This window comes from Jaculus jaculus, chromosome 2 (assembly GCF_020740685.1).
Source record: "Jaculus jaculus isolate mJacJac1 chromosome 2, mJacJac1.mat.Y.cur, whole genome shotgun sequence".
Taxonomy (NCBI): domain Eukaryota; kingdom Metazoa; phylum Chordata; class Mammalia; order Rodentia; family Dipodidae; genus Jaculus; species Jaculus jaculus.
In genome coordinates, this window is record NC_059103.1 from 109607816 (window position 1) to 109624846 (window position 17031).

General features: G+C 39.8%; 2 protein-coding genes across 16 annotated transcripts in view; one reads left to right on the forward strand and one right to left on the reverse strand.

Annotated features, from left to right (window-relative positions):
* Positions 1–8792, forward strand: part of Unc5c (unc-5 netrin receptor C) — a 380036-nt gene extending 371244 nt beyond the window's left edge. For all 3 annotated transcript variants that reach the window (XM_004661628.2, XM_004661629.2, XM_045144365.1), the window contains 2 exons: positions 1271–1449; positions 2170–8792. In XM_004661628.2, the coding sequence (XP_004661685.1) occupies positions 1271–1449; positions 2170–2335 (345 nt within the window). In that variant the 3' untranslated portion in view covers positions 2336–8792. The remainder of the gene's footprint in view (positions 1–1270; positions 1450–2169) is intronic.
* A 3617-nt stretch (positions 8793–12409) lies between these two features.
* The window catches only part of Bmpr1b (bone morphogenetic protein receptor type 1B), a 382398-nt gene continuing 377776 nt past the window's right edge, over positions 12410–17031 (reverse strand). For all 13 annotated transcript variants that reach the window (XM_045143623.1, XM_045143629.1, XM_045143628.1 and 10 more), the window contains one exon: positions 12410–16223. In XM_045143623.1, coding sequence (XP_044999558.1) covers positions 16098–16223 — 126 coding nt within the window. In that variant the 3' untranslated portion in view covers positions 12410–16097. The remainder of the gene's footprint in view (positions 16224–17031) is intronic.

A 17031-nucleotide genomic window follows, 5' to 3' on the forward strand; every position in this document is an offset into this window, starting at 1 on the left:
GTCTGTTGGCCAAGCTATGAGTTTTGAGGCCAAACACTGATCACAGCCAGTATTACTGTGTATATTATGGGAATTTTAGATTCTCATGCTTTTAAGTTTTGCTCCAACATGCCCTCCAAGACCCCAATGAGTTCTGACCAGTAGGATTACAAAAGCCTAGAACTCAGCATTGGCTACTTCTTCTAGAAAACAGAACACATTAACGGTCACAGTGGGATGCAGGCAGCTGAGACCCCCACCTGCATCTAGTGCCAGCACTCATAGATCTGTAGAGGTCACAAAGCAGTGCAGGACAGGACGTGGTGGTTGACAACAGTGACCTGGACCCCCAAGCTGAGTATTTGGCAAGATATCACAGCATTCATGATGGTTGAGGCCAGCACATCCTCCAGCCAGTAATTGTACACACCGAGGAGTTACCTGCGCTAAAAAAGAGCAGTGACATTTTAAGTAGATTTCCTTTCATTGCTTTAATAGTTCCCAGGCAACATTTGCTTTTGCTTTCCCAACTAGCAGAAGTGATCAGAAAATGATTAGAGTTTTTCTTGCACATGAAATTCAGATTTTACATTTGTGCTGTTTTATGAGCTGAAACTATTTTAAGAGCCAATTTATGGTTTTCTCTACTAAAATTAGATTTTAAAAAAATAAAGATGTTCAGCTATTGGAGGATGCCATTTGCAGCATGCCCTAAGGCAGTGTACTGTATTTACCATTTTCTTTTTAAAATTTTTGTCTTAATTTGATGTAATTTAGCCTTGCTCCATTTTATCCAGCAAGGGCAGAAGAGAGTTGTTTTTATAGAGGATAGAGAGAGAGTTTACTAGGCATGCCTCCAGGGTATTCCCTTTAGGGTCAGATGGTTTCCAGAAGTTCTGTCTCAGCTTTCTAATCTCAGATCTGCCCATTCTCAAAGAGCTGCCCTTTTGAACACTTCTCCATTTTTGAAACCTAAACCTTTAGGAGACATGACATTAAATCTCTTCTCTCTCCCTCCGGAGGATCTCATTAGGAAAACTGCTCGGTAGTCACATCAGAGCTTTCTATCTATCCTAGTCCTGACCAAAGGCTACTGAACACAGGCTCTGCGTGTCCTTCATTTTGTCCCTCTGCTTACATGTAGTGACGTTGACCTTCTAGGCCAGGAAGAAACTGTTCTTCCTAAGGAGAGTAATAACACTCATTCTCATCTTTTCATTCACAAGACATAACGTTGATTGGTTCAAGAGGGCTGTTTGTCTTCAGAAATAATGCCATAATGTTCTTACAGGAACCCACGGGCATCGATTTGCCACTGTTGGACCCTGCCAGCACCATAACCACTGTCACAGGGCCAAGTGCTTTCAGCATCCCTCTCCCTATACGGCAGAAGCTGTGCAGCAGCCTGGATGCCCCACAGACAAGGGGCCATGACTGGAGGATGCTAGCCCACAAACTCAATCTGGACAGGTGGGTGTGGCCACATTCTGGAATCATTTACTTTCTCTTGGCAAGGTCTCCAGGACTGTAAAGGTTAGACAGAAAGTGATTTTTTTTTTCCATTCCCATATTGATTTGTGTCATTTTTTTTCTAAAATATGTATTAAACTCTTGTACCTTGCACCATGAGCTTCCAAAGAGTGCTAAGAGATACTTCAGGTTTATATGGCATTTGTAAGTATCAAGGCTTGTCATCTCCTTTGTTTAGCTGATGGGCCAGGCCTTGCTAAATGTCATATCCATTCACTAAAGCCATTATTGGACTTGAACAGGATGTAAGGTATAATGAATAATTAACATGCTCACCCAGCACTTGTGTTAAGTTATAAAGAGATTGCTGAAAACTCCACTATGTAGAATGTTGCCATACCTCTGAACCAGAGATGTGGCATGACCTGACAAACATTGTTACAGCCTGCACTGGACATAAAACATAAGTCTTTTGAGTTCCTGTTTAAGACATAACTCACAGACATATTGTCACTTAAATTACCTTACAAAGAGTTGAGGTTAACCAAGTTAAAATATCACATCTCCTGTCTGGGGCTGATCTAATTAAATATGGGCTAGTTATTCAGGATGGGTCTCTCTAAGCCCCAGTGAGGCTTAACCCTGTAAGAAGTGAAAGTGGATAGGTAAGTAGACCTGAAAATCATACCTCTCAGCATATTTTCCCATTCCCAATGGCAGGTACTTGAATTATTTTGCCACCAAATCGAGCCCAACTGGTGTAATCTTGGATCTCTGGGAAGCACAGAACTTCCCAGATGGAAACCTGAGCATGCTGGCAGCTGTCCTGGAAGAAATGGGAAGACATGAAACAGTCGTGTCGTTAGCAGCAGAAGGGCAGTATTGACTACAATGTAACTGAAAACGAAGGACAAAAATATGCACCAAGTCTGTGTCCAGGGGAAACACAGCTGAGGAGGAAATCCAGACAGGACCAAGGAGCTTCACAGGCAAGATGGCCCGGAGAGGCGGAGAACAGATACAACCACCCACAAAGACCACATTCATTCGGACAACACCATGGGAGTTAAGGGAAAAAAAAAAATGTGTAAATTTGTACCTTGAATTTAGAAATCAATCTAATTTTCCTCTTAGTTGGGCTGTATGCTATATGGTACAGGATCTTACGGTTTCCTAGGAAACGCTTTTTATTGCTATCCAGATATATGGATAAACTTTCTTAACAAACCCAATTTCTACAAATGTTGTTTACATCAAAATGGACAGGGATGCAGACACTGTCCATGGCTCGTTCTATTTTTGTTCAACCCCTTTGAAGTTGAAGCTGTGGGCTATTCAGTGTGTCTATCCCAGAGTAGTAATTTACAGAGAAATCACTGACTTTTGCTACAAATCTTGTACATCAGGTGTCTCAGATAATTCTCCCATCAATGTTCTGTTTCTAAAACTTGTAGAACCAGTGTTGACATTTGTATCAGGGAAGTGAAGAATCTCAATGTAAAGAGACTGTCTAACAGACGCCTCGGGCCTTGGGGGAACCTATTTGGTGCCCTTTGGGAATAGAGCTGTAGCATTGCAGGGAAGACAATGAGTCATGTTCCACCACACAAACATTTCTCCATGACATGTGTATTTGTAATATGCAATTTCAAGTGTTTTTCTAAAGGTATTATTATCATTATGGGTGAGTATTACAAATATTCTAGTAAAAGGATTTTCTGTTAATTTCTATTTTAGTTAGAAATACTGTTAGTATTTGGTATTGACTAGACTTGCCTCCCTTTCTCACATAAAAAAGGTGGATGTGGTCACCAGTTTGATAGGCATTCTTGAGCGTTAATTTTTCACCCACCATTCTGTGTGAGAAGGGTGTTGAATATGCACTGCTACGTCGATCTGTTCTTGCAGCTTGCTCAGAGTCTTTCTTCTCTGGGTTGAATCAGGTGAAGGGTTCCCTACGTGATGTCACCTAATCTTGTAGCTCTGAGACCCCACTGTACTGTGTCTACTTGAGGGGCAGTGTGGTTGGGAACAGGGCTCAGAACCAGGAATCAGGAACACAGTCCTCATTGTGGAGACGGCACTGTCTAGCTGTGCCACCTTGGGAATGACACTAAATCTCACTGAAGCTGTTTCCTTACCTGTAAAATGTAGGTAGGGTTAGATCATGCCAAGGTTCCAGAATGCTGAATTCCCACTGTGATATATCCAGTGTGATTGGTCAATGTGACGAGCATGATGGGCTCCAACCAGGATCATTTACTCAGCCAGCCTTTTACCTAGGTTGCATTACAGCTTGCAAATAGCTTTAACTTGGAAGAGAATTACTCTAAACTACAAATATTTGTTCTTTTCTCTTTGTGTCCTTTTATGATGCTGTTCACTATGATATATCGTCCCTTTTATCGTTGTCTTGTCCTCCCATGGAGCCCTTCCCCTCTAGCCATCACGACTAGTTGTAAATTCTGCTTTACTCTGGTCTTGCTGTCACAACCACTTCTATAAGCTCATCTAGCTATGAGAACTTAGTCTGTTGCTTTCTTCCTTAATCTTTGCTTTAATCCCATTCATTGATGTTTATAAAGTTTATTTAATTAGCCCCCTTTGAAGACAAAATGTTAGTCAGTTGTGCACTCTGTGAAGTTTCGTTGGGCTCATCACAGGCTTTTTGCCTTAATAAAGGGTTTCCATTTTGCAGATGGAGAAGAAAAAGTTAGCATCTCCATACTCAAGCCTAGACTGAACAAGAAGCACCCATATGCACAAATCAGAACCTTCAATGGAAGACTGCTCTAGGTTTCTGACTAGATTTCAACTACAGTTTGTTTTCTACCTTTTCTCCCATTTTCCAACATCTGTTTCCTCCCCTATTCAGTTACTTCTTGATCCCCTCCATCCTTGTCATTGATGCATTGTGCACACTGTGCTGTGAAAGCTCTTCTTGCATGACACTTATTTTTTCTCTTTGCAATATATGTTCTATAATCTCTTTCTCTGACTATCCCATGTATTAGAACTTCTATATATAAAAACACTGCTTCCACTAACAGCAGAAGGGAGAAACTGGACTATTAAGTACTTTCAAGGGATGATGTCTATCCCAAAAAGCTTTTTCTAATTCAAAACTTTAAACGGACATTTTTAAGGCAATATGAGAAAAGAGTTATTGTTTATTATTGCCTCTCAATATAAATATATCATGATTGGGGAATTTGCAATAGAAATCAATAATCAGAAATCTGAATTGGATGTTCAAAGGACCTTCTATGTCTCATGAGAAATAGATGGACTTATGCTGGTTATTCAAATCCAAAACTTTTACTCAACTCTTTATTAAATGTTATCAACACGGAAATATTGACTATAACCAGAACAATATTATTGAAGCTATTTAGAGAACTTAAGGTGCATTTCAGATTTCAGATTCTTTTCTTGTTCTCACCACAAGAAAAGAGAGGGATGATTCTTCATGAGGTAATCCTCTGTCAGAGAACTCTATTCTATTTTCTATCATGTGAATGGCAGCTTCCGGACTACAACATACCATGTATCAAATAATTTTCACAAAGAATTCTGCTTTCCTTCTCCTTTGGAGGAAAGTAATAGCTGTTAGATTGTTCTGCAACTTAAATGGTCCACATACAACAGTTCATTCCAGAAGGAGCCACATCATCAAGCACCTGTATGTTTACATCCTGCTTATGAGGAAAGCTGATCTTCCTTCAGGTAGAGGGAAATTATCCTTCGTGAATGGTGCCATCTAGTGGTCTGTAACGAAATCATTCTGCATTTAGTTAAACCTATCACTAAGTTGTTTGACAAAGGGATTGAGTGCCTATTAGCATTCCACAGGACCTTTATGACAAATGTCAGAAATTTTCACTTTGTGTATTATTTTCTCATTATCTCATTTTTTCACCTAAATCATCCATTTCAAAATTTTGAGTATACTAACTTGTTAAAACACATGTCTTATATTGTATTCTTATAATATATAAAAATCAATGTTAAAGTCTTTGAAAGTTGTTATTTTTTAAGTTTATGAATTCTATTGGGTTTTCATACTTAAACTCTCTGTTCTTTTAGCTCAACAATATTTATCTTTAGAAATGCAAGGTGTATCTGCTTAGAAAAAAAATCTCTTTTCTCCTGACCCCTTTGGGTTTGTTGTTGTTGTTGGTATTTGAGACATGTTCTTGCTATGTAGCCCAGGATAGCTTCAAACTCTTTATCATCCTGTCAGAGTATCTCAAGTGCTGAGACCACAAGCCTGCATCATTGTGTCTGGTGGTGTCTAATGTATGCAAAGGAGAAAGCTATGGCTAAGGAATGGATAATTGGGGCTGTTGAATAAGAACAATGATCTGATCAAGATATTGATTTTTTGATTGGAAATGTAAAGGCAGAAGTCTTGTGCTATTTTCATGTCCTTCTCCCCCAAATTTTCTCAAAGTAGTCTGTAAGGAATGAGGTTGGATTCTGCTAATATCGGTAACCAGTGGTGACAAGCATGTGTGACACTATGGAACTCAGAAGTTACAGCTTTTCACAAACATCTCCCAAAGTGACACTCAGCTATGCTGAACAGAGTCCCACCCTCTCATGAGCAATTTAATATCTTCATGGGAAGGATAATTTGGGGCAGCAAGGTGTCCAGCATTATTAAACATTTTCATATGTATTATTAACTTATAGATTATAATCTCTCCACTATAAGAGTAGAGCTGTTTTAGGGCAAGTCGCTGCACTCAGGATACTTTGGAAACTAGGCATCCAGTGATGGGTTTTAGAAACCTTTGTACTAAAAATAAGGAAGGTTGAAAGCAACATGCAGAGGGTAGAATCCAGACATTTCACTTCTAGAGAAGACAGACTCTTATCTTACATCTTTCTGAGGGTCTCTGTTGGGGACACAGCAACTGTGCTCCTAGGCCACTAAAATCTATGTAGTCAGTAGATGTATGGTGATGGTTCCTTTCCAGAATCCACAGGCCTTTGCTTCCATAAACTCCACCTCCTGGTGATAATTAATATTAAACTAAAGGACACTGGAGAATGTGTGGAGAAGGTAGAAAAGGTTTTCAGTCTTCAAGCTGAATGTAGACATCAGTGGTGTGCAGTTATTTTGGACAAGTAATCCATTTCACCTGAAGACTCAGTGCAAGTCCAGTGGAAGAAAAGAGGACCACAGAAACACAGCTCGTGGAACTAGGTCTTAGCCATCTTCTTTGAGAATACACAAGCTTTTCTGAATTAGAACACCATTGTTCAAACCAAGTATTTATAAAGATAATTGCCAATGAACATTTGATTTTATAGATCCAATAAGAAAAATATTTTTTATTATTATCTCAAGGTAATAAAATGGCTTTTGCCTTCTGAGTGCCTCATGGGACCAACTATTATATTTCTTCTTTAATTTTGTATCATTTTGTATTTTTAAAGCAGATGAAGCTAATGTTGACTGAAATCCTTACAACGTTTCCTCTGTATAATATTGTTTCTCTACCCTAGGAGATCTGGTTTTATCACTTGTGATTATAGTGATCACTTTGAAAGTTCCCCTTACATCTCTAATGATTTTCAGTAGAAATAAGAAATATGGGGGATAAGTATGTTATCATAATTTTAAGTTCATAAACATATAAGCCGGATGAAGTCATAAACATTTCTAGAATTTTGGCCAGGAAGCTCATTTGTGATACATGAGAATATGATGTGCATGTACCTGGGCTGAGTTTCTCTGCCAACTCACCATGAAGTTCCTGACCCTTTAGTCTCATTAATCAATCACTTGGCTGCCCACTTTTTTTTTTTTTCCAGAAGACCTACTATAATGGTCGCTAGTTAAAAGTTCATATCTCATAGGTATCCAGTGGGCTTAGCTCTTTCTTATATTGCTATATGATGGAATATTAATGGGGCACATTCAACCAATGTGTTGTTTGTCTTATGCCTATTTTGGCATGGCTAGGAGGCATCACCAGGACAAAATAACAAGAGTATTTCACAAATGTACTAGCACACAAAGCAAATAAGATGTAAGGGGCTATTTCCCAGTCCTCAGTATGCTCAGACTACTGAAAACTGAAGGATTCTATCCATAGATCATCCAGAATGCTGAACTGGAAGACACTGCAGTGTATAATGACTGCCACAGCCCAGCCCACTAGTTGAATAGAAAACACGTCAGTGCCATGATATATAAGCAACCAACCAGCAGCCATATTATTTTCTATGGTATACCAGGGTTTTATTATACCATTTCAGATATGTGATTTAGCAGAATTATAAATTGCAGGCCCCTTACATTTAGGGTCTCTTACAATTAAGCCTAAATCTTGTGTTATCCTTAAATTCCAAAGGCATTCTGCTGTGGAGCCTGATGACATCCTAGCTACAGTGGGATCTTGAAATGTGGGCAGCTTGCACTGATGAGCAGCCTAAGAGTTGGTGAAATAGTGACCTGTGAGCCTTGGTATGTGGTGACATAACTGAATCATGATCTAAGCTAAGCTAGATGTTGAAAGAAAGCTGTTTGCAAACAGTATAAGAAGCAAGAAGTCTACGAGTAGAAATGACATGTCATTTTGTGTTCCTATAGTCATTAAAGACACCTGCAGATATACAGATATAAACTTAAACGTACTGTCCTCTAGAGCTTGGAGAAGAAAAAGGACCACTTGATCACATGATCTGCATCCTTTCATTTACTCTTTTCTAGATCTACTATGGGTAGTGAAGCCCTCACCCTCCAGATGATGTGTTTAGACCAGTCACAGGGAACCTCATTACTGTGTGTGTGTGTGTTGGATGTCATAGTGTTGTATGTATTGAGTTTAATGTTGAGCTGTAGCAAGCTGATCACCTTCCTCTTTGTTCTAAAGAAGATAAGCAGTGTTTATTAGAGGACAATCCCCAGCTGTCTGTTCAAGAGGCTGGGTCATCCTCCTGCTGTGTTCTTTGGAACAGTTCAACTGCAGAAATGTCAGGTTGGGGTTTTATGCTTTGTCATTTTTCTTTGTGAAGGAAAACACAACCTTGGCTTCTCAGATACGGAATGCTTCTGTGGTTGTTGTGAAATTCCCTCTTGTTGTATCTTCTATGCAATTCCTTAAAAACCCCTGATGGTGCAAGGAGTGCTCCATGGCACTGTGCCCGCCAAGTGTGGTGGGGTGAGGGATACTAGCTCTGGGTGTGCCTCTCTTCTCTCCCTGGCTGCCTTGCCCAGTTTTTCCCGCAGTCCCTTGGTTTGTAAATTGCCTGCATTTATTCTGTCAGCCAACATGTACAAAGTGTAAGAAAGAATTTTTAAATAGGTAATAAATTATATTTATAAGCAACAGTGTGCTGCTGGTTCATTTCTTTATGTCAGAATTTCATGTTAGGAGTCCTCTCCTGTTTCTTCAGTAGGACAAACAGTCTTTGGATCCTGTATGGATGGTAATTGCAACATTCCTCCACGGCAGGAAGAAGTTCTAGAACGATGACTCCTCAACATCATCATGCTTTGGAATCTGTTGACTGACAAGCCAATGCCTAGGACCCACCTCTATGGAGATCCCGCTTTGTTTGGTCAGGATGAAGTCAGACATTGAGTCTAAAAAGCTTCCAGATGAAAGCAGTGGGCAGATCCGTGAGAATCACCGCCTTAATGCTCCTGCATCCAGATTGTTCTGAGAGGCTGTAAACTTAGTCAGGTCCTATGCTCAGACTCGGTCTGCAGGGGGGTTTGTGATCAGATGTACTAACAGATGAGAAATTGAGGATGAGCCCCATGACCTAGCCCAGACTTTAGTAAATATTAGAAGATGTGTTCAACTTGGTAGAAGATTCCAGTTAATCCCTTAATGAGAGCAGGTGGAAAAGCTATAGGTATGAAATGGAATGCAGACATGCATTGAGTGGCAAAAAAGAGCAGGTCTTTCCTCAGGGACAAAACTACTGAAAAGTGTCCTTAGATGGACTGCCACTTTCATCCACCCATTCTTCCAGTCTGGCTAGTCAAACAGTGTAAGCTACTATTCCAGAACAAAGACCTGCCCCTCCAAGGGCTACCCAATGGTGACAAACTCAAGTATTTCGGGATACTGCAGAAATGAAAATATGTAAACAGACGCTGCATAGAAACAATGGGAGGCCTGTAGCTAAAGGGGAAAATGCTGACTAAGAAGCAAACAAAGCCAGGCGTGGTGGCACACACCTTTAATCCCAGCACTCGGGAGGTAGAGGTAGGAGGATCACTGAGTTTGAGGCCACTCTGAGAATGCAGAGTGAATTCCAGGTCAGCCTGAGCTAGAGTGAGACCCTACCTTGAAAAAACAAAACAAAACAAAACAAAACAAAAAAAAAAAAAGAAGCAGCAGCAGCAGCAGCAGCAGCAAACAAAAGCTGTACTTCTCCAACATAACATACGGTTTCATAGTCACAGCATATTCGCCCGTGACTCCCCCATTTGGCGCTTTAGTAGTGAGTACCACCATTGAGACTGACACCATACCTTGAAAAGAATGCCAATATTTTCAAGGTCAAATGAGTGACCTTTACTTACATCAAACACAGTACTGATGTCACTGAAGAGTTCTGAGATTCAGCCTCCCTCTGCCTAGGTCTTTTGATGCCAGGCAAAAACTTCCTTTTCCCAAAGACCTTGTGGCCAGGTTTTATATCAAAAGACAGGGTAGAAATGACTTAGCAGAAACACTTCTCCTGAGTGGAGAGACATCTTTCCTTAGATGCTTTGCTAACCTACCACTCATCAAGTGACCCTCAGAAGGAGAAGAACCGATTTTGTTGGGTTGCATTATCTACCTGAATTTGTGTGCTATGAGAGGTTTGGCTTGAACCACAGTATGCACAAGTAGACTGTGGGAAGCTTGAGAGGGGTGCTCCACAAGCAAACCTCATGTCTGATCTTTTGTCAGCTTTAAACCCTGTAAAACTGCCAAAAGGACATGAGCATCTACCATGCCCCTGGTGCAGGGCAGTCACAACCTTCACATACTTGTCTCATCTGTTCCACATAAGAGTCCTGGGGAGTGGAGGAGTGAATTATTCTAACTTATGAATGGGAAGTTTGGGACAAGGACATTATGTTTTTCCATGGAATCGGGAAAGTGAAAATAAGGGGACTAGAGCTAAATTAATATGAACCCCAAATACCAGGGTGTGTTCTCTTGATGCAAGTACAATGTGCTAACAGGGCCAATGTCAGATCTTTGAGCCCCAAGGTACTATGATGTAGACCCTCCTGTACTCTCCTGGTCTCATCTCCAACAGATTCCCTTCAAAATCAACCTTCTCATGCTGCCTTCTGGGATCGCAGTGTAGGGAACAGCCCTGACCCTTTCCCTTCTCTTTGCAGGGAGTTTACTGCTGCCATGAGGGTATCTAAGAGAAGAGGTATAACCCCATCCTTATACACCCAAAGCCCCACAGCTTCAAGGGAGGACAGGGTCTTGCTCTTGTCATGCCGCGGTTTCTAGACCATTACCCTTGCAGGAAAACTTACTTCCTGCACATCAGGTTCTTCAGTCCTTCTAGCCCCTGACTTAATTTATCATGCTGGGATGACCAGCTCTGCCTGTCCTTTGCTGTCCCTCTTCAAAATCTAGGCTCTGATTTTGGCTCTCTTTCAGACTGCTAGCACGACACCTGAATGCCTTCAGGATTCTGCTGTGACCTAGTTTCTTCCCACTTACTGCCTATTGTTTCTACTCTGCTCTGGTCAACATTGTACAGCCTTTGATGATAATCCTTGTTTTCGAGGGTGCATAGTTGTCTATGACTGATAAACCCTAACTTAATCCACTCATTCTTGTCTTTGTGCCTACATTTAGGGGACTGATAAAAACAAAATCACAAGGCACAAAGAGAAGGAGTGCTATAGTTACCTTCTTGCTGCTGGGATAAAGCACCTGACCAGCAGCAGCTGACAGAAGGAAAGTTTTTTAAAAAAATATTTTTATTTATGTATTTGAGAATGACAGACAGAAAAGAGGCAGATAGAGAGAGGGAGAGAGAATGGGCATGCCAGGGCCTCCAGCCACTGCAAACGAATTCCAGATGCCTGCGCCCCCTTGTGCATCTGGCTAACGTGGGTCCTGGGGAGTCGAGCCTTGAACTGGGGTCCTTAGACTTCACAGGCAAGTGCCTAACCACCAAGCCATCTCTCCAGCCCAGAAGGAAAGTTTTTACTTTGTCTTATAGTCTCAAGAGAGAGCTTCATGACCATAGAAGCAAGCAGGACCATGGCAAGAGCCATTATCTCTGTCACAGCAGGTGGAAAAGAGCAATAGAGATAGGGAGCCAAACTAACACTGGCTGGTAAAACCTCATGATGTACCCCCAGCAGCACCCTCTCCTCTAGCAAGGATCCACTTCCAAGTTGCCATCAGCTGGAGACCAAGCAATCAGAACACATGTGTTTATGGGGATCATCTGATTCAACCACCATGAGGGTGTACAAATTTTAGTTGGTCAGGGCTAACATAGTTGAATACCTACCATATGCTTAGCTCACAAAATATTTCATTTCATCTTCGGAACCACTGCATGCTACAGATATCCCTGTCAGCTTCATCTTCGAGGGAAACACACTGAGTGTTGAAGAGTTCAGGTGGCCTGGTGTCACAGCAATGAGGGCAGGAGTGAGCCCAAACTCCCACACCAGCGCTGGACTCCAGTGCTGCACAGTTAACATCAACATCCTCAACTAGCCCTAGGTGTTGCCAGAGGACAGCTGGCTCTTTCCCTTGTAAGTGCAAAGAGCTATTTTAAAAGCTTATTTTTATCAATCCACCCAGAACTTGACTGTGCTTTCCGAAGACAGCCATGGGAGTCACCAGGCCACTTCTCCTGTCTCTTTGCCACACAAAGCTCACACTTCTCTGCTTTCTCGCCACTGCCTGGGACAGATTTAAAGGCAAAGAAAAGGCACAACTCTAAAAGAACAGTCATATTTTCTATAAGGGGAGAATGACATCATTTTATTTAGGGGAATGTTAAAACAAAACCATATACAATTTGTAACAAATACAATTGTTTATTCCCCAGCCCTGAATAATTACATATGTACAAATTCCATAAGGCACTAATTCCCCAAAACAACACAAATATGTCTTCTTTTAAAACAGACAGAAAATAGATTCTCTACATATTGCCAACTTTTCTTCCAAAAAATATCATTATTTTGGTTTGAATTGTTTGCCAATAGAATTGTAAGTGCTAAATCAAATCAATGCTGATATAACTACTTTCACTTCCCTTGTTTAGGGGGATACATTTTTAGAAGGTATAACTACTGAGCATGTTCAAGTCTTAACAATTGTCCTTCTCTCACTGCCTTTCCACCTATACACAAAGAAAAGCCAGAACAGACAAATGACACAGAGCTCCTAATGAATATGCAGGATTCCAGGAACATGAGATTCAGTCACTATTAAGTACTTGCTATCCTTGACTACACACCAATTGAAACGTGTCAAAGAATTCCCTGTAAATAAAATCTCAGCATGTTTTCTAAGAAGCTTTCTGTTTGGGGAATAAAAAGAACAGACACTAGTGACTTCTAAGAGATTCTTTCCAGGGGGTCAAAAGCCTGTCTCCTCATACATGGTATTCATAACTCTTCACTAGTGATTTAACAATCTGCATACTTCCATAAATAAATATTATGTTTCATTTAGTACTTTAGCATCCATAATAGTTTACTCTCTAATCCACATAATGGAGTTGTGCCAGACTCCAAAATGAACATAATATTTACATATACATCTCTCTATATATAATATATACATACACATACATAAGCTATAAACTTCAAGGCCATAGTATACAAAGATTATCTAAGAGCTAATAATTTAGGATTTCATTGGAGGAGGAGATTAAAGAAAACCTTAGTCTTTGAAATTATCCTGAAAGTAAGCAATCAATTATATTACTAATTTCCAAGTTCTTACTCAACTGAAAAATAAAGCAAAAAAATAAGCATTAAATAAAATTCACTAATGACTTGCTAGAAATGAAAAAGAATATTATGGAGGATTACTGGGATGTGAGTAGGGTAAGGAACAACTTAATTTTAACTAAACAGATTTTGGTAAGATACAGATTAACATATTTTCATAATTAAATTCTTGTCTCATTAGAAAATTATAGTTAATGGGTCATCTTAACTATCTCAGGAATAATTTAAAGACTTTCATATAATGTTGAGTGTTAAGCTGAAATTTTTCCCAGATGAATAATATAGGAGAAATTTGGGTATAACTTTAACTTTAAGTCATTCATTGGAACCCTAGAAATCTAGCCTGCTTTCCATTCCTCAATCACCTCACCACAAAAAAAAAAAAAAAAAAAATCTGAGTTGAAGTTATTTATGTTTAGGAAATTATCAACAAAAACTCCATAATTTTTCCTAAGAGGTAACCCAAATTTCACTTAACTTGTGGAAAAATCCAAGGAATACCAAAAATATGTCCATATAACTGACCCAAACCTTCATTTACTTGTTTGAAGATGGTCTGACTAGAGGCCCTAAGCTTGCACTCATGTCCAGCCTTTTGACACTGTGATATGATGTTGCCATGGACACGTGCTGGACTGCATTCACACAGCTCACAAGTTGGACACACCTGCAGTTTCTCTCCTAGGCTCAGATGATTGTCACACTTATCTCTGTCCATATATTTCATCCTCACTATCACAAAGGGTATGATTTGATTTGACACTGAAAATGAACTCTTAGGTTGTGTTAGCAAGTGTAAGAGCAGCATTCTGTTGCCTGATATATTAAAAACTAGTAGTTTTTGCATGCATTGGTTTTCAAATTGAAGAACTGAGAAATTATTCTTTCTTAGTGGGAAACATAATGTGGCTATGAAGCACTGGGAGGTGAACACAGAATGGTATGCTTCCCCTTTTCAGTTTTACCAAACTGTAAGTAAGGTTCACAAACACTCATAGCTCCAGGATGTTTTCTGGATGAACATGACACCAGCTGCAAATGTACTTTGGAAATGAGAAAAATATTTTCTCATTTCTCATGCAGCTGTCTGTCAAGTTTTTCCAAAATTCTCTACCTTCCAACTATCCAGTGGTGAAAGTGGGAAAGCACTGCCCCCTGGAGTTTTCTGGAAGGAATGTCTTTTTTGAAGGCCAAGCAAGAAGTCTATTCAAATTCCTTAATAACCAGTAAAGAATTTTTAAGCAGCAAAGTAAAACACGGTAAGGAAATGTCATGAATAAGGTTGAGAGAGGGCTATGTACAATCTTGAACTTTATCATATTCCTGCTGCTAAGGAATATTGGCCCTGTCATTGATTTTGTTCAAAAGTTAACATCCCATAGAACTGAATAAATGAAGAGATATGTTTGTACAAGTGCCATAACGAACAAAATAAGTTAAATAGTGGATTGTACATGAGAATAAAATGATTAAGTATTCCTAAAGTGTGAAATAATCAATCAATAGATTCATACTTGATCCATATATATTATGAAATAAATCACAGCAGCCATGATGCTTTTGTGGCCTTCATTAGTTTTTCTCTCCTTGTCCCCCTGAAGTTTACATTTATTTCTTAAATTAAAATTTAGTAAATTTGATCTAGAATATACTTCTTCTCTATTCCTTAACTCAGAGACAATAACAAAATGAACCCGTCCTTGTCTGTACAAATATGGAGTCCTTGGTTCTTCGTTGCAGTGCTTCTGAGATGAGCAAGCCGTCTACACCCTCAGCCTCTGCCCTTACTAGTTCAGCATGCTTTTCTTACAACACAAGAGCAAACTATCTCTATTTGAAAGTACCTTGCCTTTAACAAAACTCAACAGCAATTTATTTACTACTGATCTTCTGATATGAGAGATCAAAAGCATGCACAAGTCAGTTCTCGGCACATGAAAACACTTTTCTTGTGTTTAATGAAAAGGAAGAGGTTTACCATGAAAGCATTTCCGAGCACAACCAGAAGCTTCAGTGGCTCTGAAGAACACCCACCACCATCGCTGTTTACTGGGGCACATAAATCCTTCATTCATTCCACATGGTCTGAAGCTGCAAGTGGCCCTGCAGGAATTCTAACACGTGGTCCCGGACAGGTGGAACGTGGATGTAGGCCCTTCCCATGACTGCTGCAGTCCTCACTGAAGACTGGCCACAGGGTCTGAGAAGGATGGGTGGGGCTGGGGCTGCAAGTTGAGTTCCAATCCACATTTGCACCATTTCCATTTGTAGTGTGCAAGGATATTTTGCAATGAAAAAAAATTCACTTCCAACCAAGTTTCTGGGAAATGTTTTCCTATCATTGTAACTATGGTTGTATAAACCTTAAAACATCTAGAATATTTGTTTTATTTTGGCAAAATTAAAGCATCTTTTTTTTTTTTTTAAATGGCAATCCCAAAATACAGGGCTTTCTTAGAAAGCAACATGCATCATGTCTTGAACAAGTTACCCAAATGGTGTCTGCCTCCTCAGAGAGCCACGGTGAGTCTCTGATTCTAGGGAGCTTTCTGAGTGTCCAGATTGCCCCCCAATGGGGGAGGACTGAATCCACTGGGCAGCAGGACGATGTTCAAGGCTTATGCTGTGGATACTTCCATAACATCTTGTACTCTGCCCACAAGCAGAAGAGTGTCCTACGTCAGAGCTTAATATCCTGGGACTCTGACATTTTGGCAAGTGTTTTCTTAACACGAAGGGCCGTGAGCCTTGAGGCAGGATTGTGAGCCCAGCACTCTGTCATGAGTTTTCCCATTTGCCTGAGACACTGTGAAAGACAGAGAAGATTGGAGTAATGTTAGAGAAATGCTTTCTTCACGAGGCTAGCTCTTGATATTTGGCTTTTACTTTTGGGTTCATAACATCTGAATATAATCTTAAAGTACTCCTAAAATCATACAGAAATAAAGTTCTAGTCTTTGCATGAAAATGACATTGATTTAAATGGATTTTCCTGTTTCCTTGTGACAGAGAAAGTAAGTGGCTTTGCTGAATGTAGAAGATATCTTTTAAGATAGTATTAAGTAAATACTGAAATATACAAAGAGTCTGAGTTCCCCTCACCACTCCCAGATTATTTATAACAGTTCATATGTTCAAATCTTACTTTATTTAATTCTGTACTATTCATACAAAGGTGGTTATTCCTAAATCACAGCCATGTTCTACACTATGAACATAGTGCTGTACCATTTAACAAGATTAATGACCTGTGCAAAGTATTGATGAAACTTTCTCCTGTGTTCTCCTGCAGTACATCAATTATTGTTCTTATTGTAAAGCACAATTTTACTTCATTAGAAACCCTAAGTGAAGGGCTTTAAAATAACCCTATACCCACAGCCACCTCCCAAATAATATTAACTCCTGAATTTTGTAACAATTTTTGTGCAACTCATGGAAAAAAAAAACATGTGTATCATTTAGCATTTCAGTAACTAGGCACAAAAGATCATTTTTCAGTGAATTTAACTGGCATCTCTTTATTAATAGTGTGGGTGGTTTGGTAAGAGTTTTGTTTTGTTTTCCTGAGTGTACTTCAAACTCATCTTGAAAGTTTCAACCTGCCAGAGACT